Here is a 26,738-nt window from a genome sequence, read left to right as displayed (position 1 = left end):
AATGATGGGGCATGGGGAGTGGGTGGGGGTGAGATGGTGTGAGGAGTAAGAGCCAGAAGACCTAGCTACTTTTATTACAGCTTGGACAGAGTCCCAGAGAACTGAGGCAAGCCTTCTAACCTGCCCGCCTCTGCACTCATCTGCCCTGCAGCCACCTATGATTGGCTTCCAGGATTGACAGGCACAGCTCTACCCTGCTTGCCCCCCCACTCCTGAGCAAAAAAAAACAGCTGCTTTAAACGAAAACATGTCTGCCGAGTTGGGAGATTTCCCAATTCCAGGTACCTGCCTCAGTAGCGAAAATCTAGCCCTTCATCTCAATTTCCTCTCTGTTTGAGCTGGGAACAGATTTTCTGTATACGTCTTGCTCACATAGATTGTAACAGTTGAGAATTGCACAGTGATATTAAATACAATTTTCTTTCACTATTTGAACTAAAAGCTATTTTGTAGCGAAGTATTTGGCACATAGAATCATAGAATCTTACAGTGCAGAAGGAGGCCATTCAGCCCATCGAAGCTGCACCAACCATAATCCCACACAGGCCCTATCCCCATAATCCCATGCATTTACCCTAACTAGTCCCCCTGATACTAAGGGGCAATTTAGTATGGCCAATCCACCTAACCCGCACATCTTTGGACTGAGAGAGGAAACCGGAGCACTCGGAGGAAACCCATGCAGACACGGGGAGGATGTGCAAACTCTACACAGGCAGTGACCCAAGCCAGGAATCGAACCCAGGTCCCTGGCACTGTGAGGCAGCAGTGCTAACCACTGTGCAAAATAAGCATCTGTTCTTTGGTTTCCCTATTAATTCTTTAATTGTTTCTTGTCTTCCTGGGGGGAATATTGTGACTATCCCTTCAATAAGTCGCATTACAAATGTTTAGTTGGACTTCAATCAATCCCCATCCATTTGTCCTTTCTAATGGGTGCTGTTGCACTTCTCTTCCTTCCCTGAATGTTTTGCTTGTGAATCAAGGTCTAACATTTCAACTTAAGACAAGTATCATTAAATGTCAATCTGTTTGATATATAGCGTAGAGAAAAACATTCCTTTCAATTATGAGGGGTCTCATAAATTATTGGCAGAAATGTGGGAAACTGCAGATTTTCTGGATATGTAGTAGTTAATTTTTATGCACTGCGGTGTTTTAAACACTTTATAGGGGGGCAGTCATGCTTGGACAGTTGTCAAAAGCAATGCTTCTATTTTCGTGGCTTACTATGAAATTGCAGCCAGTAATGTTGGTCATATATTACAACATGTTTGAAGTTGGCATCTGTTTATAATAAAGTACAGATGAACTGACTGTTCACTGAAACCTATCATACAACACTATTTAATGAACCTGGGATAAGCATCAATCATTCTTATACTGACAGCGGAGTTACCTAACTGGTAAAGTAAATTATTTAGTCATACTGCACACTGGCCTCTATGTTAGATCAAAAACACTATTCTTTCAATTGCATTTTCAGAGCATTTACACAGTCAGTCTGGCATATTGCTTTTGAAGTTGAAGAGCTAGGATGTAGACTTGTGGCTGATTTTGTGCATGTACCAACTTGAGATTTAGGTACATACCTGGGAGCTGAATTATAGTGTCTTGCAAACAAGCCTGAAAAAGAAAAATTGTAAAATAAATTTCACAAGGAGAAAGTCGGCAGATAGGTGAATAAATATCCAAACTTTCTTAAATCTTGACATTGTCTTCCTTACCATTTTTTAAAAAAAAGCATTTTCATAAATTCAAAGAACAAGAACAAAGAACAAAGAACAATACAGCACAGGAACAGGCCCTTCGGCCCTCCAAGCCCGCACCGCTCCCTGGTCCAGGATTGAATCCTGAATCCAGGATCCCCGCCCAATTTTCCAGCCTATCTACATACCAATATCCTATGCACCGAGCTGTCCCTCACAGCTACGATGCTTTGTTCATCACAACCTATTAACTCACCCCCACCCCCCCATTCCAGACCATGTGATCTCCAGGGAGAGGCGAAAACCCAGAGTGAAAACCCCAGGGCCAATATGGGGAAAACAAATCTGGGAAATTCCTCTCCGACCCCCTGAGGCGATCGAAACGAGTCCAGGAGATCACACTGGCCCTGATCGGAAAATGCTTCCCAACCCTAGTCATTTCCACTTCCACGAACACCATATGAATTCCCTGCCCCCGAGACAGGTTCCCAACTATCCGCAGGCTCGCTCTGTAGTGGCACCAGCAAAATTCAGGTCCACTTACAATCCCCAAAAGTATTGTAAGAGTTTTAAGAGAATGCCATCCTACCCTGTTCCTAAAGCAAAGTCTGAGAAAGCCGGGAACAGAAGATGCTGGTGCCAGGGAGATGGTGCAAGTGCAAACCTCAAGTGCAAAAATCAGCTTGGCAGAGTCTGGGGGGGCAGCAGTATTTCCACCAACACTGCCACCATCAGGTTTGAAATGTCCAGCACACAAATGGTTATTTTTGGTGTAGCAGAATTTTGGATTGTTGTATAAAGGCAATAGGATATGGTGGAAAGTATTCTCAACTCCATTTTACATCCCATTTATCCAGGGTAGCCAGTTTCCCAGCACACTGACAGAGGAAGTATCAATACCGGATACATTAGATACATGTTTATATGGTTTCCTTCCACAAGTATCCTGTAGTCCTCTTTCGCTATGCACCTTCCAGAAATGTCTAAAGATTGTTTTCATTGAAATAATATCCTCTATTCTATTTCCTTGCAAAGCTGTAATTCCTTTTTTTGGATACCTCTGCCAAGCTTGAAGACATACTTCAGACACTGCACCAAATTACACAGGAGCTGTCCAGTGATAGTCAACTCACCATGCCAATTCTCTACTCCATACTTACCTGCTCCGCCTTGGCCTGCTACCATAATTTGCAGCCATTCTTTGGCTTTTTGTTAGCTAGAATTTTAATTCCCAGCTTGTGCACAGTTTCTATACGATAAGGATTCGGTCCCCCGAAATTGAGATTTAAATTAGCTAACCCTGCAATTTGTGGCAAGGTCGATGTTAGATATTATCAACTGGCATAAACCTGAGGTCAGGAGGCAACACTGGTATCGATGGCCTTGTAGATTAGGTCCAGAAAATTAATCAATGGGGAAGGAGAAAGCTGATAGGTTTAATTGCAATCGTGACAAACACAATGCAAACAACAGATACAAGAAATTTATTGTAAGGATAAAATTAGTCATCTATATCATTTAAATCTATGTGGATCACTAGGAATTTTGTCAAAGCCAATGCAAGATTACCGACACAGCCAAGTCTAAAACTGACAGGTTCAGATATCGTGAAAAAAGAGACATGCTGGCGAAGCGTTTGGTCTTGCGCTCAGCAGAACAGGTTCTCAAAAATACCAGTTGTGAAGGGAACAAAGATTCTTGCGAATCTGTCCTGATGCATGCAAGACCAAGATCTTCAACAGCAGCAAGTCTCTTCAGCAAAGGTTCAGATTTCTGCTGGCCTTCAGTCCCATCCCCATTTGACATGTTTAGCTTTGTCTTTCTTCTCCCACCACCTCCTAGATATATCCTTTATATTTCTATCAGGAGGATTGGTTGGATGGTACCTCATCCACATTAATCATTCTGATAAAGAGAAAGGAAGATGTTTACATGATTTTTAAAAATTTATTTTGGATCTTTCCACTTCCTTTAATTCTGCAATAGTTAGAGACACGGACAGGCGCTTCTGTGGGACTGAACGAGAATCCAGGATGGTAGTCTGCCTCCCTGGTGCCGGGGTACTGGATGTCTCCGAGAGGGTAGGAAGCATATTTAAAAAGGAAGGTAGTCAAACGGATGTGATTGTACACATTGGGGGAAATGATGTAGGTAGGAAGAGCAGGGGGGTCATACGAGAGAAATTCAGGGAGTTGGGTGCTAGGCTAAAAAGTAGGACCTCCAGTGTAGCAATCTCTGGACTGCTCCCGGTGCCTAGTGCGGGTGAGGCTCGGAACAGGGAGATTCTACAGTTGAACGCGTGGCTAAAGGACTGGTGCAAGAGGGAGGGTTTTAAATTCATAGATAACTGGGAAATCTTCAAGTCAGGATGGCAACTGTACAGAAAGGATGGGTTACACCTTAACTGGAAGGGAGCAAATATCCTGGCTGGGAGTTTTGCTCGAGTGTTTCGGCAGGATTTAAACTAGTGTGGCAGGGGGGTGGGGAACAAAACAGGAGGTCAGTAAATACTGAGGCTGGGGTCGAGCTGGGGGCCAGGGCAAGGCTAGCTAAGAAGAGGAGCACTCTGGAGGAGGAGGATCTGACTGGGCCTGGAGGTCTGGAGTGCATCTGCTTCAATGCGAGGAGTGTAACGGGTAAAACAGACGAACTTAGGGCCTTAATGCTTGTGCGGAATTTGGATGTGGTTGCGGTGACGGAAACTTGGTTAAAAGAAGGACAGGACTGGCAGCTGAATATTCCGGGGTATCAGTGTTTTAGGCGAGACAGAGGAGGGGCTAAAAAAGGTGGGGGAGTAGCGATATTAGTTAAGGAGCATATTACCGCGGTGCAGAGGGTAGAAAACTTAGAGGGGTCATGTACTGAGTCGCTGTGGGTGGAACTCAGAAACAGGAAGGGTGCAGTCACTATGCTGGGGGTGTACTACAGATCACCCAACAGCCCACGGGAAGTGGAGGAAAGGATATGTCAGGAGATTCTGGATAGGTGCAGAAAACATAGGGTTGTTGTAGTGGGGGACTTTAATTTCCCTGGCACAGACTGGAAAGTGCTTAGAGCTGGGGGACCGGACGGGGAGGAATTTGTAAAATGCGTACTGGAAGGTTCTTTGGAACAGTATGTAGATAGCCCGACTAGAGAGGGGGCTATACTGGACCTAGTTCTGGGAAATGAGCCCGGTCAGGTCGTCAAAGTTTCGGTAGGGGAACATGTGGCAAATAGTGACCACAACTCTGTTAACTTTAGGATAGTAATGGACAAGGATGAGTGCTGTCCTACGGGCAGGGTGCTAAATTGGGGGAAGGCTGACTATAGCCGGATTAGGCAGGAATTGGTGGATGTTGATTGGGAGAGGATGTTCGAGGGTAAGTCCGCGTCTGGCATGTGGGAGTCTTTTAAGGAACTATTGATAAGGCTGCAGGATAGGCATGTGCCTGTAAAAAGGAAAGATAGGAAAGGTAGGATTCGAGAGCCGTGGATAACCAGGGAAATTGAGGATCTGATTAAAATGAAAAGGGAGGCGTACGTTAAGTCCAGGCAACTGAAAACAGATGGAGCTCTGGAGGAATACAGAGAGAGTAGGAAAGATCTCAAACGGGGAGTTAGAAGGACAAAAAGAGGGCACGAGATGTTCTTGGCAGGCAGGATTAAGGAGAATCCTAAGGCATTCTATTCATACGTTAGGAACAAAAGAGTTGTCAGGGAGAAAATCGGACCTCTCAGGGACAAAGGAGGGGAATTATGCTTAGAACCCAAGGGAATAGGGGAGATCCTAAATGAATACTTTGCATCGGTATTCACGAAGGAGAGGGGCGTGTTAACCGGGAGTGTCTCGGAGGGAGGTTTTGACCCGTTAGAGAAAATCTCCATTACGAGAGAGGAAGTGTTAGGTTTTTTAGGGAACATTAAAACTGACAAAGCCCCAGGGCCTGATGGCATCTATCCTCGACTGCTCAGGGAGACGAGAGAGGAAATTGCTGGGCCTCTGACGGAAATCTTTGTCGCTTCTTTGGACACGGGTGAGGTCCCTGAGGATTGGAGGATAGCGAATGTGGTCCCGTTGTTTAAGAAGGGTAGCAGGGATAACCCAGGAAATTATAGGCCGGTGAGCTTGACGTCCGTGGTAGGGAAGTTGTTGGAGAGGATTCTTAGAGACAGGATGTATGTGCATTTAGAACGGAACAATCTCATTAGTGACAGACAGCATGGTTTTGTAAGAGGGAGGTCATGCCTTACAAATTTGGTGGAGTTTTTTGAGGAAGTGACAAAAACGGTTGATGAAGGAAGGGCCGTGGATGTCGTCTATATGGATTTCAGTAAGGCATTTGACAAAGTCCCACATGGCAGGTCGGTTAAGAAGGTTAAGGCTCATGGGATACAAGGAGAAGTGGCTAGATGGGTGGAGAACTGGCTTGGCCATAGGAGACAGAGGGTAGTGGTCGAAGGGTCTTTTTCCGGCTGGAGGTCTGTGACCAGTGGTGTTCCGCAGGGCTCTGTACTGGGACCTCTGCTATTTGTGATATATATAAATGATTTGGAAGAAGGTGTAACTGGTGTAATCAGCAAGTTTGCGGATGACACAAAGATGGCTGGAATTGCGGATAGCGAAGAGCATTGTCGGGCAATACAGCAGGATATAGATAGGCTGGAAAATTGGGCGGAGAGGTGGCAGATGGAATTTAATCCGGATAAATGCGAAGTGATGCATTTTGGAAGAAATAATGTAGGGAGGAGTTATGCAATAAATGGCAGAGTCATCAGGAGTATAGAAACACAGAGGGACCTAGGTGTGCAAGTCCACAAATCCTTGAAGGTGGCAACACAGGTGGAGAAGGTGGTGAAGAAGGCATATGGTATGCTTGCCTTTATAGGACGGGGTATAGAGTATAAAAGCTGGAGTCTGATGATGCAGCTGTATAGAACGCTGGTTAGGCTGCATTTGGAGTACTGCGTCCAGTTCTGGTCGCCGCACTACCAGAAGGACGTGGAGGCATTGGAGAGAGTGCAGAGAAGGTTTACCAGGATGTTGCCTGGTATGGAGGGTCTTAGCTATGAGGAGAGATTGGGTAGACTGGGGTTGTTCTCCTTGGAAAGACGGAGAATGAGGGGAGATCTAATAGAGGTATACAAGATTATGAAGGGTATAGATAGGGTGAACAGTGGGAAGCTTTTTCCCAGGTCGGAGGTGACGATCACGAGGGGTCACGGGCTCAAGCTGAGAGGGGCGAAGTATAACTCAGACATCAGAGGGACGTTTTTTACACAGAGGGTGGTGGGGGCCTGGAATGCGCTGCCAAGTAGGGTGGTGGAGGCAGGCACGCTGACATCGTTTAAGACTTACCTGGATAGTCACATGAGCAGCCTGGGAATGGAGGGATACAAACGATTGGTCTAGTTGGACCAAGGAGCGGCACAGGCTTGGAGGGCCGAAAGCCTGTTTCCTGTGCTGTACTGTTCTTTGTTCTTTGTTCTTTGCCATTACACCTCCCCCACCAATAAAAAAGTCAAAATACACAGTGCAGTCTTTCATCACTGGGTCCAGCTATGAACCAGCAACTCGTTACTAATATCCATCCAAAAAGTGTCTTCACTTAAAAACTCTTTCTCCGTCTGATACTGTAACCAGGTTAAATGTGGTGAAAATAGGAAAGATGTGAGCTGCTGCTACAAAACTGAAACATTAAAGATTGCAAAACAGAATTCTGAAGACTTTTTTTAATAGCATGAAATTTCTAAACTTGCAGTTTGAGTCCAACTGCTTTGATCTGTTACCTAAAATACATTTAAAATAACTTATTTTACAATAATGGTTACCGTTTGTAAGAAATCATTGCTGCAATAGCTTTAAAACCTACTCATTATTGTTTGTGACTGATTTGTGGGAAAGGAAAACAATGTAATTTTTAATTTCCAATTAAATAGCCTAATTACAAAAGCTTTACATTTTTAACACCTGGAAGTCCTTTAAACTCACTTATGCTTCATCTCCAAATTGCACCATTCGACTCACTTTCTTCATGTTTTGAAGAAAGTGCCAGATGCAACCTTCAAACAGAGGTGGCACGGTGGTACAGTGGTTAGCACTGCTGTCTCACAGCTCCAGCGACCTGGGTTCAATTCCGACTTGGGTCACTGTCCGTGTGGAGTTTGCACATTCTCCCTGTGTCTGCGTGGGTTTCCTCCGGGTACACCGGTTTCCTCTCTCAGTCCAAAGATGTGTGAGTTAGGCTGATTGGCCATAGTGTTCTGGGATGTGTAGGTTTGAGGGATGAGCAGGGTAATTGTGTGGGGTTGTGGGGATAGGGCCTGGGGTGGGATTGTTGTTGGTATAGACTCAATGGGCCGAATGGCCTCCTTCTGTACAATGGGGTTTCTATGATTCTAAAGAGCTACCTGACTCTTTTTCTAAACTGGTAAATTGCAGTGTAACCTGCACTTGGAACACCTGTGTCTTTGAAATCACTGAGGATAATGATCAATGTACAAGAAGCACAGCATTGTAGCCAGAGTAAAGAGTGCTTTGTTTACACTTCCTGTGCTATTGGTTAGATATGGTTCGGCTTTATTTATCTCTTCTCTTTGTAACCAGGAAAACAAAGCATTCTTCTTCACCATTTATTTTCCCCCTTCAGGGCACTCACTTCGTTATCACTGGCCTCTTATTTGCGTGTGAGTATAAGGTGACAGTGCAACCCATCGTACTCCAGGGTCAGGCAAAGCAGGCTGTGACTTACGTAACAACTCCTCATTGCAGCAGCTCAGTTAAACTCAAAGTGCTGAAACGCCTACTTTGTGCAAGAAATGGTGAGTGGAAGTAAAATAATTGTACAGCATGGTTGTTGTGTGACCCCTTTTAGCTAAATGTTCACAGTTTTGTTTAATTTCTATACTTCATCTACTGCATGTAACAGAGTTTTTGCACTAGTAATGAAGCCAGACAGAGATTTTCTGTCCATTTAAATTTCGATCACCTGGGGACAGAATGTTTGCTCTGTGTACTGCACCAAGGTTACCCAGTGTACTCAGACATTGTAACGGGGAAAATAAACTCAGCCTGGTTTAACCAATCCTCAAAAATAAACCACCTCACCAAACTGGAACCCATTCACAGTGTTACTGGACCCACCTCAACAGAAACGTAAATCAATAATCTGAAATATTCCACTTTCATAGAATTCCTACAGTGCAGAACCAGGCCATTCGGCCCAACGAGTCTGCACCGACCACAATCCCACCCAGGTCCTATTCTCGTAACCCCACTTGGTGTGCTAGTTCTCACCCAGATGATACAAGCATGACTGTCAGGGAAAGATGATCTGGTCTAGCAAGCCAGTCACATTGTCATGGGGCAACTTAATACCCTAACCTCGCCAATTAGCCATCTACAATCTCCAAGAAGAGACCAAAAGAATATTAAGAAAGCTTAAGCCAAATGTAAATATAAAAAAAGACTCTAGGCTGACTCCTCGACCAATCAGATTGCCTGCTTGCTCAGTGTTGGATATGGTCATATATCCAAATATGTGATAGGTGGTTAGCAAGTCAATGAGAAGTAATATAAGGGAATGTAGATGGATGTCTTATTACAAATATCAGTACCAAACAAGAGCCGTTCATCACCCCATTTTACAGAATCACAAAATCACAGAATACTGGGCCCTTATAAGAGGCCCTTCAGCCCATTGAGTCTTCACTAACGCATGAAATGTCCTGATCTGCCCACCTAATCCCACTTGCCAGCACTTGGCCCATATCCTTGAATGTTATGGCGAGCCAATACTCTTCCAGGTACTTTTTAAAGGATGTGAGGCATCCCGCCTCCATCACCCTCCCAGGCAGCGCATTCCAAACCATCACCATCCTCTGAGTAAAAAGGTTTTCCTCAAATCCCTCCTAAACCATCCACCCCTCACTTTTAACTTGTGTCCCCTCGTAACTGACCCTTCAACTAAGGGAAACAGCTGCTCCCTATCCACCCTGTCCATGCCCCTCATAATCTTGAACACCTCAATCAGGTCACCCCTCAGTCTTCTCTGCTCCAACGAAAACAACCCAACCCTATCCAACCTCTCTTCATGACTTAAATGTTCCATCCCAGGCAACATCCTGATAAATCTCCTCTGCACCCCCTCCATTGCGTTCATGTCCTTCCTATAATGTGGCAACCAGAACTGCACACAGTACTCCAGCTGTGGCCTCACCAAAGTTCTATACAACTCCATCATGACCTCTCTGCTTTTGTTAACCATACCCCGATTGATAAAGGCGAGTGTGCCATATGCCTTTTTCACCACCCAATTAACCTGCCTTTCCGCCTTCAGAAATCTATGGACAAACACATCAAGGTCCCTTTGTTCTTCGGAACTTCCCAGTGTCATACCATTCATAATATACTTCCTTGTCAAATTACTCCTTCCAAAGTGTGTCACCTCACACTTTTCAGGGTTAAATTCCATCTGCTACTTATCTGCCCATTTGACCATCTCGTCTATATCTTCCTGTAACCCAAAACACTCAACCTCACTGTTAACCACCCGGCCAATCTTTGTGCCATCAGCAAACTTACTGATCCTACCCCCCACATAGTCATCTATGTCATTTATGTGACGAACAATAGGAGGCCTAGCACAAACCCCTGTGGTATGCCATTGGTCACTGACCCTCCAGTCACTAAAGCAGCCATCTGTCACCACCCTCTGTCTCCTACCGCTAAACCAATTATGAATTCACCTTGTCAGATCATCCTGTATCCCATGTGCATTAGCCTTAATAAGTCTCCCATGTGGGATTTTGTCAAAGGCTTTGCTGAAATCCATGTAAACTACATCAACCGCACACTTGGTTACATGCTCAAAAAAATCAATCAAATTATCCACTCCATTTTAAAATTAGATTTTTTCCTTGATGAATGTTTTGATCTTCCTTGTGTTTCATTTAATAATCCACTGAAGAATGAGGGTTGTAGAATCATAGAATCCCTACAGTGCAGAAGGAGACCATTTGGCCCATTGAGCCTACACTGACAACAATCCCACCCAGGCCCTATCCCCATAACCCCACTAATCCCCCTGACAATTTAGGGGCAATTTAGCATGGTTAATCAACCTAACCCGCACATCTTTGGAGTCACAGATCAGTCACAGTCAAATATTGGAGGGAGTGAGGAATAACAGATTGACCAGGATCTGAAATTTCTCTGATTCCATCTACTGGTTGGATCATTGGTTTCATCCATAAGTCGATTATTCGCAGAGAACATGATAAGAATGATGATTCTCTCCCATGTGCTTTCTCTGCTGGTGATGACAATGTTCGAGATGGCTAGATTTATACTCAGAGTTCCCATATACTTAATTAATTTATTTATTATAGGGGAACAAGAGAAGACTTTGTCTGAACGTAATCCTGTGCAGATTGTTCATTTCCAATGGCAATGTATGTTTCTGATTAAATTGGGAGGCACGGTGGCACAGTGGTTAACACTGCTGCCTCATAGTGGCACGGACCCGGGTTCAATTCCCGGCTTGGGTCACTGTCTGTTTGGAGTTTGCACATTCTTCCCGTGTCTGCGTGGGTTTCCTCTGGGTGCTCTGGTTTCCTCTCACAGTCCAAAGGTATGCTGGTTAGGTAGATTGGCCGTGTTAAATTGCCCCTTAGTGTCATGGGGACTAGCTAGTGTAAATGCATGGGGATAGGGCCTGGGTGGGATTGTGGTCGGTGCAGACTCGATGGGGGCCAAATGGTCTCCTTCTGCACTGTAGGGATTCTAAAACTTCAAATCATTTTTAAGAATTCTTATTATTTAAACCTTTTTTCAAGAATAAAGAATGGAAGTGAATGGTAAGAATCTTTTTCCTTGTCTTGACACCAGGGCTTCGCCAGACGTCCAGTCAAGCCTCTGGGAAGGTCATACTGAAAGCAGAGAAACTAACTGCGGCTTTTGTAGCTGGAAATGGTTCTGTGACTGGAGAGTTCCACTGGCAGGTCTCACAGAACCAACCTCATCAGTTAGTCACTGGGTACCAATTCAACTGGACGGAAATGTCCACTGTTAACAGACCTGTTGTCGTACCGGACACAGTCATTTCTCAAAGTCAAGTACTGCCACCAGTAAGTTACCAGCGACATTTTGTGTTCACGTGAATTGTGGTGGAGGGAAAGAATGGGTTCAACCTTTATATCAACTGTGCTGAAAATATGTAAAGGTGTTTACAGGCTGCTTCTAAACAATAAATAGTATTTTCCAAGGAATTGCTCTAAAACCGTTAAAAATATGGCACCGTGGAAAAGGCCATGCAAAATGGTTTTGCGCCCAAAATCGAGGTTATGGGACTATCCATGGTGAACCAGAAAGAAAAGTCAGCTAGGGTGCTACAATCCTTTTGTTAATGTTCCATCCTTAAACAGAGGAGTGTGTGAATATCCCGGATAGCTGTGACTGTCCATATTTATTTAGCTATTTGCATGAGTCTCAGGACTGTCTGTAGTCGATACTGCCAAAAAGATACATGGGCCAGAAGTTTACGTTGTTGTTGCGGATGCACGCCTGACCTGAACTCACATGAAATCACACGGGAACACGTCGGGCATATGTCCCGATGTCATCATTGGAAGTGCCCCTGCGGACAATTAAAATGGGCGATTAAGCGCATTAAAAAGCCAGTTGTGGGTGTCGCGTGATGAGAGAGTGGGAACGGCTGTGTTTCCATGAGCTCTGGCGCTACTCATCTTTTAATCCTTTCATTTATCCTGTGCACAACCCATAAGTATCTAATCCTGGAGTGGAAACTCCGTACTTTGTGCCTGGATTATTTCTGGTTAAGTTTTGGGACAAATACCAAGTAAGGTCAAGGAAATCCTCAATGGAAAGAAGCAGCGATAGACAGCCGGGATGGAGGCAAGCTTTCATTATGGCGATTTGGTCAGTGAGCGGGCTCTCGACCTGGCAATGTTGAAGGCGTTGTAGATGATGACTGCCAATATGCTTAAAAGTTATAGACAATAGACTCGACACAGTTTTTGGCAGAGAATTTCAGTGCTCATATTGCTGAATTGCAGAGTATCGATAAGAAGCTTAATGAAGTAGAGGAAAGAATCCTGATTGTCGACAGTGCAGCTTCCTCAGTTGAGACCTGCTTTCAATCCTTAGGAAATCTTTATGTCAGATATCCTGATAGATGTGCAGAGCCGGGGCCGGAGGAGGTGTGTCCATACCTGGATCAGCATTCCAGAAGGAGCTGAGGGCAAACTCCTAGCCAAAGTTTTTAAGAACTGGCTACCATGTTTTCTTAAAAGCTGGGTGTACTAATCTTGAAGGGACATGTTGTATCCTGATTTTGAAGCCTGACCCCCGGCTGGTAATTATGCATTTTCATAGCTTTGGTCACAGAGGTTTTAATGAGGCTGAAAAGTGTCTGGAAGCAATCTGAATGCAGTTTGCCCCGCTTTATCCTGCTACCCTGAGGGTGACATCTGATGGATCCTTAAGGCTGTTCGACAATCCTGCTTAGGCTTTCGCCTCTCTAAACCCCTTGGAAGGCAATAATTTGGAATCATAATCTGCAGTTCATTGTTAATCCTGGACTTTACCCTTGTCATTACACTCCTTTTTTGGTTTTGTGATGTTATTTATCATGTTGACGGGTGATCTAGTATATGAGCACTGAGGTGAATTTTGCCTGTTACCCTTCGAAAACCAGTGAAGTCCATTTGTTTATAATGGAATGCATCCCTCAGCGTGTTCCTTTAATTACTCCAAACTTAAGACACAGATTTGATCCTACTATATCCTCATGATGCCAGGGTTGCTGGGTGGCACGGGGGACCCGCATTGCTTCTGGTCCTGTGTCAAAATTGAATCCAAGTAGTTTAATATCCTTCAAGATCTTGAGAGTCTTGAGGGAGCACTCTGGGTAGGTTGTATGGCACTAGGACTGTGCAATATTTATCCATTTTTCTGCTTGTAACCCTTGCATTTATAATGGTGGTATATACTAGGTGGTATCCTTTATTTTTGCCATGGCTAATATGAGTAGCACCACTGCAGTGAGGTGGGTGGATGGTTTGGTGTAGAGGTTGTGGGATGGACCAACGAGTCCTCACAACTGCTAACCCCCTCAGAACTATTGGTATCACCTAGATTGTTCCTATATTTCTGTTATTTTGGGGTCAAAGAATCTCTGACGGACTGGGCGGCATGATGGCACAGTGGTTAGCACTGCTGCCTCACAGCGCCAGGAACCTGGGTTCGATTCCTGCGTAGGTCACTATCTGTGTGGAATTTGCATATTCTCCCCGTGTCTGCGTGGGTTTCCTCCGGGTGCTCCGGTTTCCTCCTACAGTCCAAAGATGTGCGGGTTAGGTTGATTGGCCATGCTAACTTGACCCTACTGTCAGGGGATTAGTAGGGTAAATGTGTGGGGTTACAGGAATAGGGCCTGGATGGGATCATGATCGGTGCAGACTCAATGGACCGAATGGCCTCCTTCTGCACTATAGGGATTCTGTGGATTCTATGGACTCCTGCAAAGGTGCAGACAGAGCACATATCCTGGGAAAAGACATTGATTTGTGTCAATAGTGCCCCGATATAGCTGGAGTTGGGGGGAAGTATGCTATGGTGTGCGTCTAAGCCTGGTGCGAGAATCTTTGGCTGATCAGCCTTTTCTATACGATGTCAATATCCAATATTCTCCTTGGCTGAATACGCAATGGCAGGACTACTTTGAAAATTCTGGAATTTAAGTTGCATGGCTCTGGTTATGGTATCCTGTAAGTGAGGGCATGCACCGTTATGCCATGTGCTCATGGCTTTATCTTGTTATCCTGTTCCCTCCCCCCAATCTCTGAAGTATCCTTTCATTGTTTGTATCTTTGAAGGCGCTGATGAATAATGAACCGGCTGCGTTGGTGCTCTCTTGTCTTTTTCTCTATGTATATGTGGAGAAATCTTTGAGAGTTTGTTGCAATGTTTGTAAAAATGAGAAAAATCTTCAATAAAGATATATTTTTAAAAAGCCAATTGTATGGAATTTTCCATTGTCCGTGTAATTTTGCTGTTGTCACACGGGCAGGCAGCCATTCCATTTTGATGCATTCCTCATTACAGGATGGGGTAAAACGGGAACCAGAGCATTGGCAATGTGAGTAGATAGGAGTTAGGTGAGAGTTTGCTGCTGATATTTCATTGCCTTTCCTGTGTTTTCTGATGGACTCTTTGCGTTGGCAGCTTTTTCTCCAGGACTCTTGTTTTTCCAACTTTCTTGGGGGATTTCTGCCGAGTGCACCCCTCAGTGCATGAGAGAGTGCCTTCTGCATCCCTGCAAATTGTATACTCCGCTGGTGGGAGCTCTTCTGAAGAGGAAGAGAGGGGCAGAAAGGAGAAGAGGCCAGATGTTTGCAAGCAGCATCCGAGGGAGCAACCTGTACAGGGAGCAAGAGGTACCTGGCCAGCAGGGAGGACAAGGTGGAAGGATCTACAGAAAGCCAAAGTGCAGCTACCTCAGCATGTCTGAGTCCAGTGCCAAAGAAGGCTCCGTCTCTCTAGGGAGACTGTAACCTCCATATGCCAGATGACTGGGCCAGGGATCAGCTCCCAACTATGTGGATGGCCATCCTATGCTAGTGGCTCTAAAGGTCACAGTAGCCCTCAGCTTTTTGCCTCTAGTTCTTTCCAGGGGTCATTGGGGGATCTGTGTGGTATGTCCCAATCTGCTGCCCACAGGTGTATCAAGTTGGTCACTGACACTCTTCAGATGGGTCATAACATTCATTCATTTCCGGATGGAAGAAGCTAGCCAGGCTGAGCGAGCCAGAGGCTTCTCAGCAATTGTTGGGTTCCCCTGCATCCACGATGTCATCAACTGTGGCCATCAAGGTGCCAGCAGGTGAACCAGGTGCCTTTGTGAACAGAAAGGGCTACCACTCCATGAAAATGCAGGTAGTTTGCAATCACAAGACAAAGATTCTACAAGTCTGTGTAAAGTATCCTGGAAGCTCCCATGATGTCTACATCATGCGACAGTCCTAGATGCCAGCTCGGTTGGGTGGCTAGCTCCTGGATGACAAAGGCTATCCTTGAAAAGGTGGCTCATGACCCACTCCGGCACCCAAGGACAGAAGTGGAGGAGAGGTACAATGGGAGTCATGGCTCCACAAGGGCAATGATTGAGAGGACCATTGGGCTGCTGAGGATGAGGTTCAGATGCCTGCTCTGATCAGGGGAAGCACTGCAACATCCTCCAGAACGCGTGTCACTTATAGTCATCATGTTTGTGCTCTACACAATCTGGCTCTGGTAAGGAAGGATCCACCAGCAAGGCAACTCCACATGCTGCAGAGGATGACTCAACTGGTAAATCTGATGAGGAGCCCAGGGAGGCATAGGATAAGAATATGGAGGCAAACCTGAGGAGCCTACAGGGAGGCAGGGATGCCAAAGAGGTTTTGATTCTATGTATGTTCAGCCAGGCTGCCATGCCACAACTTTGAATTCATGCCGAGGGCACCACAACCCTCATTCTTGTCCCGTTAATGGTGTTGTGATCTCTCTTTTCCTGAACAGCAGCAGAGAATTCATTTGTGCACCCTCTGCATGCAGAAACATTCCAACCTGGTGCACCCCCATCCCTGGGAACCAGGTTGCAGGGTGTGTTAGAGTAGCAACATCATCCTTCACTGCACTCAGGCCAAGCGGGCAGATCTCCCAGATTTGGCCAGTGCAGGTTTCAGTGCCAATTGGCACACACACTCTTACACCTCTGAGCACTATGAGGAATGACCATCCCTTAACTCATCTTCAAACATACCATGCCAACTCGGTACTCACCCTTGCCAAGCTCGGAAGATTGTTAAACCTCTTGCGGAGATCCATTTACGGGACACCATGTCATGCCCACTTACCTGGACTGCCACCTCTGACCAGACCTTCATGACGATGCTTCCTCCCCACCATCCTGCGGTACTGAAATGTCCTGCCAGGCACTTACTGCCTCCACCAGAATGGCAAGCCACTCATCTGGAAAACAGAGGGCAGGGTGCCCACTGGCCTTGCCCCTCCCACCTGGCGTGCCCACTGGGTGTGCTGAGGCCATGACCCCTGTGAACTGTCAGTTCCCAAAAGCTCCTTCCCAACTCCTGGAACCCTCCAAAGAGCTGCCTCTGTCCTTTCTAAATCCTCTGTTGGGTTCCCATTGGACCTGCTGACCAACAAGCTCCTGCTTGCCAAACCAAGGACACGTTCCACCCTGGGCAGGCCTTAATTGGCAGTCAATAGCAAATTACGTTTCGAATGCAATGTTGTCCTTGAGCAGATCTGTTCCCGGGCCTGCTGAACGCAGGCATCTGAATTCAGGCTGCAGTGTGCAGCAGCCATTTTAATAGTCTGCTTTTTGTTCAAAATTTGCAAGTATGGTCAAGATTTTCCACGCAGCGAGCCACGTGTTTCGCAGTGGCAAAAGTGGTCTACTATTGGCTAGCAGCGGGACCTTCCGTTCCCGCCGTTGTCAACGGGGTTTCCCATTGGATTCACCCCTTGCCACCGGGAAATCCGCTGTCGGCGTGACTGGAAGATCCCGCCGGCGTGAATGGCTGAAGAATTCCAGCCTATACCCGGAATTTCATAATATACCAGAACATGACACTCCTGTTAGTTGTTTAATTGTCCAGCACAATTCCCCACTGGATATGGCAGGAATGCAGAGCTTTGGTCTGATCTGTTGGTTGTGGGATTGCTTCATTGATGCTGACCTGGATTTAATGCTGGAGATGATCAGGGAGAGGGGTCGGGAGAGGGGTGGGGGGAGGGGGGGGGGGGCAGGGGGGTGGGGGGAGGGGGGGCGGGGTGGAGATCCTCTTCCCAGAGGCCAGTACATCGTGCAGCAGTGGCACCTGTGTTCAGCTTCATTCCTGTTGTCTCCTTTACATCCTCCTCCTCTCTCACCTCTAGCTCCTGCTCCTCCCCCAGTAAGCTTTCTAATCCAGGCCCTCACCATCCTCAGTGTCCACACCTCTCTGAGGGCAGTGTTATGAAGGGCACAGCAGACCACCAAAATGACTGGCACCTTTGCAGGAGGTTATTGGAGGACACTGCCCAACTAGTCAGGGCACCGGAATCATATCTTCAGAACGCCAAAGGCCTGCTCCATGGCTGCCTTACATAGAAACTAGAAGCAGGAGTAGGCCATTCAGCTCGTCAAGCCTGCTCCGCCATTCATTTTGATCATGGCTGATCATCAAATTCAATATGTCCCTTGACCCCTTTAGCCCCAAGAGCTATATCTAATTTCTTCTGAAAATCAGACAACGTTTTGGCCTCAACTACTTTCTATGGTAGTGAATTCCTTACATTCACCACCCTTTGGGTGAAGAAATTTCTCCGCACCTCAATTCTAAAAGGTTTACCTCTTATGTTCAAATTATGACCCCTAGTTCTGGACTCCTCACCATCAGGAACATTCTTTCTAAATCTACCGTCTCTAACCCTGTTAGAATTTTATAAGTTTCTATGAGATCCCCTCTTACTCTTCTAAACTCCAGTGAATATAACCGTGACTGACTTAGTCTCTCCTCATATGACAGACCTGCCATCCCAGGAATCAGCCTGGTAAACCTTTGCTGCACTCCCTCTATAGCAAGGACATCCTTCCTCAGATAAGGACACCAAAACTGCACACCATATTCCAGGTGTGGCCTCACCAACGCCCTATACAATTGCAGCAAAACATCCCTATCCCTCCACTCAAATCCTCTCGCTATGAAGGCCAACATACCATTTGCCTTGTTTACTGCCTGCTGTACCTGCATGCTTACTTTCAGCGACTGATTAACGAGGTCGCCAAGGTCTCGTTGAGTATCCACCTCTCTCAATTTACACCCATTCAAGTAATAATTTGTCTTCCTATTATTGCTACCAAAGTGGATAACCTCACATTTATCCACATTATACTGCATCTGCCATGCATATGCCACACACTCAGCCTTTGTTCACTTTCCAGAGTCTGCCCCTGAGGATTTGACAACAAGGGCACAAGAAACTTAATATTCTCATGCAGAGTCAGTGAATGCAATGAATGCGCATGATACCTCATACCTACCACAGCATCACGCTTCTCAATGCAGCATACCCCCATCAGCACTCTTGAGAAGTCATGACTCAGACCTGATCATCCAGGTATGCCACTTATCCTCACACATTTTCCAATACTATCAGCCTCATGATCACTACCTACCATTCAGCTACTCGACTGTGGAAGGCACAACACAGGTCCTGACACCTTGCCCTCTCTTTTGCAGGACAAGGTGACACACATTAGAAGGGAACAGAGCAGAATCAGCAGGGGCAAGGACACTAGCATCTCCTGCACTCTGCACAGGAGATAGTTCTCCACATCATGGGATCAACTACGACGATGTCCATGGCAGCCAACATCACTGAAAACATTGAGGATGTTGGTACGTTCATGCCTCATGTCCCTTTCTCAACTTCCAGCTCACCCTCATCCTCCTCTTTGGCAAGATGAGAAAGCCGCAGATGGTGTGGCCATGGACCTCTTGCTTTGCACTCCAGCCTTCCCCTTTCTGATTCTCTGCTTTCAAACACCCAAGAACACCACCTGCTGAGCGACAGCATAGCCAAGAGCAAGAATGAGAGCAACAGCACAAAACTGATCAAGACACACAGTCACTTGACCAGACGTTAGCAGCCACTGGCACTGTGTGAACTTTAGAAGCTTGTATAGAGTTGGGAACAACATGTGATGAGTCACATGAACATGAGTAGACTGCAGCCAGGCCAAGGGAAAGGATGGTTTGTGTGCTGCTCATTGGAGGGCAAGGTGATAAATGATTTCTGCTAGAGAGGACTCAGATGAGGACCTCGATGGGGTTGCATACGAGAGCTGATGAGGATACACACCGAAATGCTGAATACATTTGCTGGTTTGCCAGACAACCTCCTGTCACAGTCAAAGAGAATGGAGGAGTCCAGCTCCAAATTGGCAGTGGATATTGTGTGGAGTTTACCCTCTCCACAGCCTCTGTTCCATTTCCCTGTCAAATTGCAGATTCAGAGACATTGTAACCACAGTCCCCACAGATTGCAACATCCTCTGCCCGCCTGTGAGTACGCAGTAGCATTCCCTGCCAGATACAACAGCTCACACAACAACCCATAAACTGCAACGCTTCCAGAAACCACAGCACCCCCAAAACCACACCCCCAAAACCACAGCACCCCCAAAAGTACAGCACCCCAAAACCACAGCACCCCCAAAACCACACCCGCAAAACCACAACACCCGTAAAATCACTCCCCCAAAACCACGACACCCCCAAAACCACAGCACCCCCAAAACCAGAGCACCCCCAAAACCACAGCACCCCCAAAACCACAGCACCCCCAAAACTACAGCACCCCCAAAACCATACCCGCAAAACCACGACACCCGCAAAACCACGACACCCCCAAAACCACAGCACCCCCAAAACCACACCCGCAAAACCACAGCACCCCAAAACCAGAGCACCCCCAAAACCACACCCGCAAAACCACAACACCCGTAAAATCACACCCCCAAAACCACGACACCCCCAAAACCACAGCACCCCCAAAACCACAGCACCCCCAAAACCATACCCGCAAAACCACGACACCCCCAAAATCACAGCACCCCCAAAACCACAGCACCCCCAAAACCATACCCGCAAAACCACGACACCCCCAAAACCACAGCACCCCCAAAACCACACCCGCTAAACCACAGCACCCCCAAAACCACAGCACCCCCAAAACCACAGCACCCCCAAAACCACAACACCCCCAAAACCACAGCACCCCCAAAACCACAGCACCCCCAAAACCACAACACCCCCAAAACCACAGCACCCACAAAAAGCACAGCACCCCAAAAGCACAGCACCCCCAAAACCACAGCTCCCCCAAAACCACAGCACCCCCAAAACCACAGCACCCCCAAAATCACAGCACCCCCAAAACCACAACACCCCCAAAATCTCGGCACCCTCAAAACCACAGCACCCGCAAAACCACAGCACCCCCAATACCACAGCGCCCCCAATACCACAGCGCCCCCAAAACCACAGCGCCCCCAAAAGCACTGTACCCCCAAAAGCACAGCACCCCCAAAACCACAGCACCCCAAAAGCACAGCACCCCGAAAACCACAGCACCCCCAAAACCACTGCATACCCAAAACCACAGCACCCCCAAAACCACAACACCCCCAAAACCACAGCACCCCCAAAACCACAGCACCCCCAAAAGCACAGCACCCCCAAAACCATACCCGCAAAACCACAGCACCCCCAAAAGCACAGCACCCCCAAAACCACAGCACCCCCAAAACCACAGCACCCCCAAAAGCACAGCACCCCCAAAACCATACCCGCAAAACAACAGCACCCCCAAAACCAAAGCACCACCAAAACTGCACCCCAAAGCAACAGCACCCCCAAAATCACAGTACCCCCAAAACCACAGCAACCCCAAAACCACAACCCGAAAACCAGAGCACCCCCAAAACCACAGCACCCCCAAAACCACACCCCCATACTACAGCACCCCCAAAATCACAGCACGCCCAAAACCACAGCAACCCCAAAACCACAACCCGAAAACCACAGCACCCCCAAAACCACAGCACCCCCAAAACCACACCCCCATACTACAGCACCCCCAAAACCACAGCACCCCCAAAGCCACACCTCGAAAACCACAGCAGCCCCAAAACCACTGCACGCCCAAAACCACACACCCAAATCCACAGCACTCCAAAACCACAACCACAATACCACAGCAACCCCAAAAACACAGCTCCTCCAAAGCCACACCCCCAAACCCACATCCCCAAAACCACCGCACCCCCAAAACCACAGCACCCCCAAAACCACACCACCCCTAAACCCCCCCCATAACCACACCCCCATAACTATACCCCCAAAACCACAGCAACCCCAAAACCACAGCTCCCCCAAAGCCACACCCCCAAACCCACATCCCCAAAACCACAGCACCCCCAAAACCAAAGCCACCCAAAAACCACACCCCCAAAATCACCGCACCCCCAAAACCACACCCCTAAAACCACAGTACCCCTAAATCCACAGTCCCCAAAACCACAGCACCCCCAAAACCACACCCACAAAACCACAGCACCCCCATAACCACACCCCCATAACCATACCCCCAAAACCACAGCACCCCAAAACCAGAGCACCCCCAAAACCATACCCCCAAAATCACAGCACCCCCAAAACCACAGCACCCCCAAAACCACAACCCGAAAATCAGAGCACCCCCAAAGCCAGAGCACCCCCAAAACCACAGCTCCCCCAATACTACAGCACCCCCAATACTACAGCACCCCCAGAACCACAGCAACCCCAAAACCACAGCACCCCCAAAGCCACACCCTGAAAATCACAGCATCCCCAAAATCACAGCACCCCCAAATCCACAGCACCCCAAAACCACACCCCCAAAACCGCACCCCCAAAACCACAGCACCCCCAAAACCACAGCACCCCCAAATCCACACCTGCAAAACCACAGTATCCCCAAAACCACAGCACCCCCAAAACCACACCCCCAAAACAACACCCCAAAACCACAGCACCCCAAATCCACAACATCCCCAAAACCACACCCCCAAAACAACACCCCAAAACCACAGCTCCCCCAAAACCACAACACCCCCAAAGCCACAGCATCCCGAAAACCACAGCACCCCCAAAACCACAGCACCCCCAAATCCACACCCCCAAAACGACAGCACCCCCAAAACCACACCCCCAAAAGCACAGCACCCCCAACACCACACCCCCAAATCTACACCCTGAAAACCATAGGACCCCCAAAACCACAACACCTCCAAAACCACAGCACCCCCAAAAACCACACCCCCAAAACCACAATGCCCCCAAAACCACAACACCCCCAAAACCGCACCCCCAAAACCACAGCACCCCCCAAAACCGCACCCCCAAAAACACATCATCCCCAAAACAACAGCACCCCCAAACCCAGACCATCCCCAAAAACACAACGCCAAAACCACAGCAACCCCAAAACCACAACCCGAAAACCAGAGCAACCCCAAAACCACAGCACCCCAAAACCACACGCTCAATAATACAGCACCCCCAAAACCGCAGCACACCCAAAGCCACACCCCCAAAACCACAGCTCCCCCAAAACAACAACACCCAAATCCACAGCACCCCCAAAACCACACCCCCAAAAACACAACACCCCCAAAACCGCAGCACACCCAAAGCCACACCCCCAAAACCACAGCTCCCCAAAACAACAACACCCAAATCCACAGCACCCCCAAAACCACACCCCCAATACCACTGCAACCCCATAACCACAGTTCCCCCAAATCCACACCCCCAAAACCACCCCCCCAAAACCACATCCCAAAACCACATCCCCAAAACCACAGCCCCCCAAAAACCACAACCCCAAAGCCACAGTACCCCCAAAACCACAGCCCCCCAAAACCACACCCCCAAAACCACAGTACCCCCAAAACCACACCCCCAATACCATCGCATCCCAAAACCACAGCACCCCCAAAACCACACCCACAAAACCACAGCACCCCCAGAACCACACCTCCAAAACCACACCCCCAAAACCACACCCCCAAAACCACAGCACCCCCAAAACCACACTATCAAAACCACACCCCAAAACCACAGCACCCCGAAAACCACACCACCAAAACCACAGCACCCCCAAAAACACACCCAAAACCACAGCACCCGCAAAACCAGACCCTCAAAACCACACCCGTAAAGTAACAGCATCCCCAAAACCACAACACCCCCAAAACCACACCCCCAAAAGCACAGCACCCCCAGAATCACACCCCCACAACCACACCCCCAACACCGCAGCACCCCCAAAACCACACGATCAAAACCACACCCCAAAACCACAGCACCCCCAAAACCACAGCATCACCAAAGCCACAGTAACACCAAAACCACAGCACACCCAAAACCACAGCACCCCCAAAATCACACCCAAAACCACAGCACCCCCAAAACCAGACCCTCAAAACCACAGCACCCCGAAGACCACACCCACAAAGTCACAGCACTCCCAAAACCACAGCACCCCCAAAACCACAACAACCCTAAAACCACAACACCCCTAAAACCACAGCACCCCCAAAACCACAGCACCCCCAAAGCCACAGCATCCCCAAAACCACAACACCCCCAAAACCACAGCACCCCCAAAACCACAGCACCCCTAAAACCACGGCACCCCCAAAACCACAGCACCCCCAAAGCCACAGCATCCCCAAAACCACAACATCCCCAAAATCACAGCACCCCCAAAACCACAGCACACCCAAAACCACAACACCTCCAAAACCACACCCCCAAAACAACACCCCAAAACCACAGCATCCCCAAAGCCACAGCATCCCCAAAACCACAGCATTCCCAAAACCACACCCCCAAAACCACACACCCGAAACCACAGCACCCCCAAAACAACACACCCCAAAACCGCACCCCCAAAACCGCACCCCCAAAACCACACCCCCAAACCCACAGCACCCCCAAAACCACACCATCAAAACCACACCCCAAAACCACAGCACCCCGAAAACCGCACCTCCAAAACCACAGCACCCCCAAAACCACAGCATCCCCAAAACCACACCCCCAAAACCACGCACCCGAAACCACAGCACCCCCAAAACAACACACCCCAAAACCGCACCCCCAAAACCGCACCCCCAAAACAGCACCCCCAAACCCACAACACCTCCAAAACCGCAGCACCCCCAAAACCACAGCACCCCCAAAACCACAGCACCCCCAAAACCACACCATCAAAACCACACCCCAAAACCACAGCACCCCGAAAACCGCACCTCCAAAACCACAGCACCCCCAAAACCAAAGCACCTCCAAAAACATCCCCCAAAACCGCACCCCCAAAAACACACCCAAAGCCACAGCACCCCCAAATCCAGACCCTCAAAACCACAGCACCCCCAAAACCACACCCGTAAAGTCACAGCACCCACAAAACCACAGCACCCACAAAACCATAGCACCCCCAAAACCACAACACCCACAAAACCACAGCACCCCCAAAACCACACCCCCAAAACCACAGCATCACCAAAGCCACAGTACCACCAAAACCACAGCACCCCCAAAACCACAGCACCCCTAAACCACACCTGCAAAACCACACCCCCAAAACCACAGCAACCCCAAAACCACACCCTCAAAACCACAGCATCCCCAAAACCACACACCCAGAACCACACACCCGAAACCACAGCACCCCCAAAACAACACCCCCAAAACCACAACACCTCCAAAATCATAGCACCCCCAAACCCACAGCACCCCCAAACCCACACCCCCAAAAACGCACCCCCAAAACCACACCCCCAAACCCACAGCACCCCCAAACCCACAGCACCCCCAAAACCACAGCATCACCAAAGCCACAGTACCCCCAAAACCACAGCACCCCCAAAACCACAGCACCCCCAAAACCACAGTATCACCAAAGCCACAGCACCCCCAAAACTACAGCACCCCCAAAACCACAGCATCACCAAAGCCACAGTACCACCAAAGCCACAGCACCCCCAAAACCACAGCACCCCCAAAACCACAGCATCACCAAAGCCACAGTACCACCAACACCACAGCACCTCCAAAACCACATCACCCCAAAACCACACCTCCAAAACCACATCACCCCAAAACCACAGCATCACCAAAGCCACAGTACCACCAAAACCACAGCACCTCCAAAACCACATCACCCCAAAACCACACCTCCAAAACCACACCTCCAAAACCACAGCATCCCCAAAACAACACCCCCAAAACCGCACCCCTAAAACCGCACCCCCAAAACCACACCCCCAAACCCACAGCACCCCCAAACCCACAGCACCCCCAAACCCACAGCACCTCCAAAACCACAGCACCCCCAAAACCACAGCACCCCCAAAACCACAGCATCCCCAAAACCACAGCACCCCCAAAACCTCAGCACCCCCAAAACCACAGCACCCCCAAAACCACAGCACCCCCAAAACCACCCCCCCAAAACCACAGCACCCCCAAAACCACTGCACCCCCAAAACCACAACACCCCACAAAACCACAACACCCCCCAAAACCACAACACCCCCCAAAACCACAGCCCCAAAACCAGCACACCCCCAAAACCACACCCCCATAAACACCACACCCCCATATCCACCACACCCCCAAAACCGCAGCACTTCCTTTCAGTAGCAGACGTTAGTGTAATTTTTGAACAGGCCCTTTAAATAACACTGGTAATAGATCCCTCTTGCAGCTGAATGAATGTCCTTTGGTGAGTGACATTAAATACATTGAATGGCCCTGCATGGTTCAAGTTTGTAAAAGCTGCTAAAGCTGTTTGAGGTTATGATCTGACCAATTGAGAAGCTCTTAGCACACAAGTCATAGATCCTCGAAACCCTTCAGTGCAGAAGAAGGCTGTTCGGCCCATCAAGTCTGCAACGACAACAATCCCATCCCAAGCCCTAACCCCGCAACCCCACACATTTATCCCGCTAATCCCTCAAACTTACACATCTCGGGACACTAAGGGGCAATTTAGCATGGCCAATCAACCTAACCTGCAAATCTTTGGACTGTGGGAGGAAACCAGAGCACCCGGAGGAAACCCACGCAGACACGGGGAGAATGTGCAAACTCCACACAGTGACTCAAGCTGGGAATCAAACGCGGGTGTCTGGAGCTGTGAGGCAGCAGCGCTAACCACTGTGCCGCCCGACCATGACCATGCGAGCACCCTTCCTAATATGAGTGCCACGCAGGTCCACCAGAGGCAGCTGATAAGGCCTTCACCTTCCATAGCATCAACTCCAGAGGCAATACATATTCAAATTGTGTGTACCTGAGGTCTGACATATTAATACCTTGGAGTCTGACTGCCCTACACCATCTTCATAAACACAATGTTAC

The 26,738-nt window shown here is 48.2% G+C and overlaps 1 protein-coding gene across 2 annotated transcripts in view; it reads left to right on the top strand.

Moving 5' to 3' along the window:
• The window catches only part of anos1b (anosmin 1b), a 147,840-nt gene that overhangs the window by 116,807 nt on the left and 4,295 nt on the right, over positions 1-26,738 (top strand). For both annotated transcript variants that reach the window (XM_078206350.1, XM_078206358.1), the window contains exons 11-12: positions 8,339-8,510; positions 11,578-11,816. In XM_078206350.1, coding sequence (XP_078062476.1) covers positions 8,339-8,510; positions 11,578-11,816 — 411 coding nt within the window. The remainder of the gene's footprint in view (positions 1-8,338; positions 8,511-11,577; positions 11,817-26,738) is intronic.

This window comes from Mustelus asterias, chromosome 3, assembly GCF_964213995.1.
Source record: "Mustelus asterias chromosome 3, sMusAst1.hap1.1, whole genome shotgun sequence".
NCBI lineage: Eukaryota > Metazoa > Chordata > Chondrichthyes > Carcharhiniformes > Triakidae > Mustelus > Mustelus asterias.
Note: the sequence above shows the minus strand (reverse complement) of the source record. Positions and strands in the feature narration are given on the sequence as shown.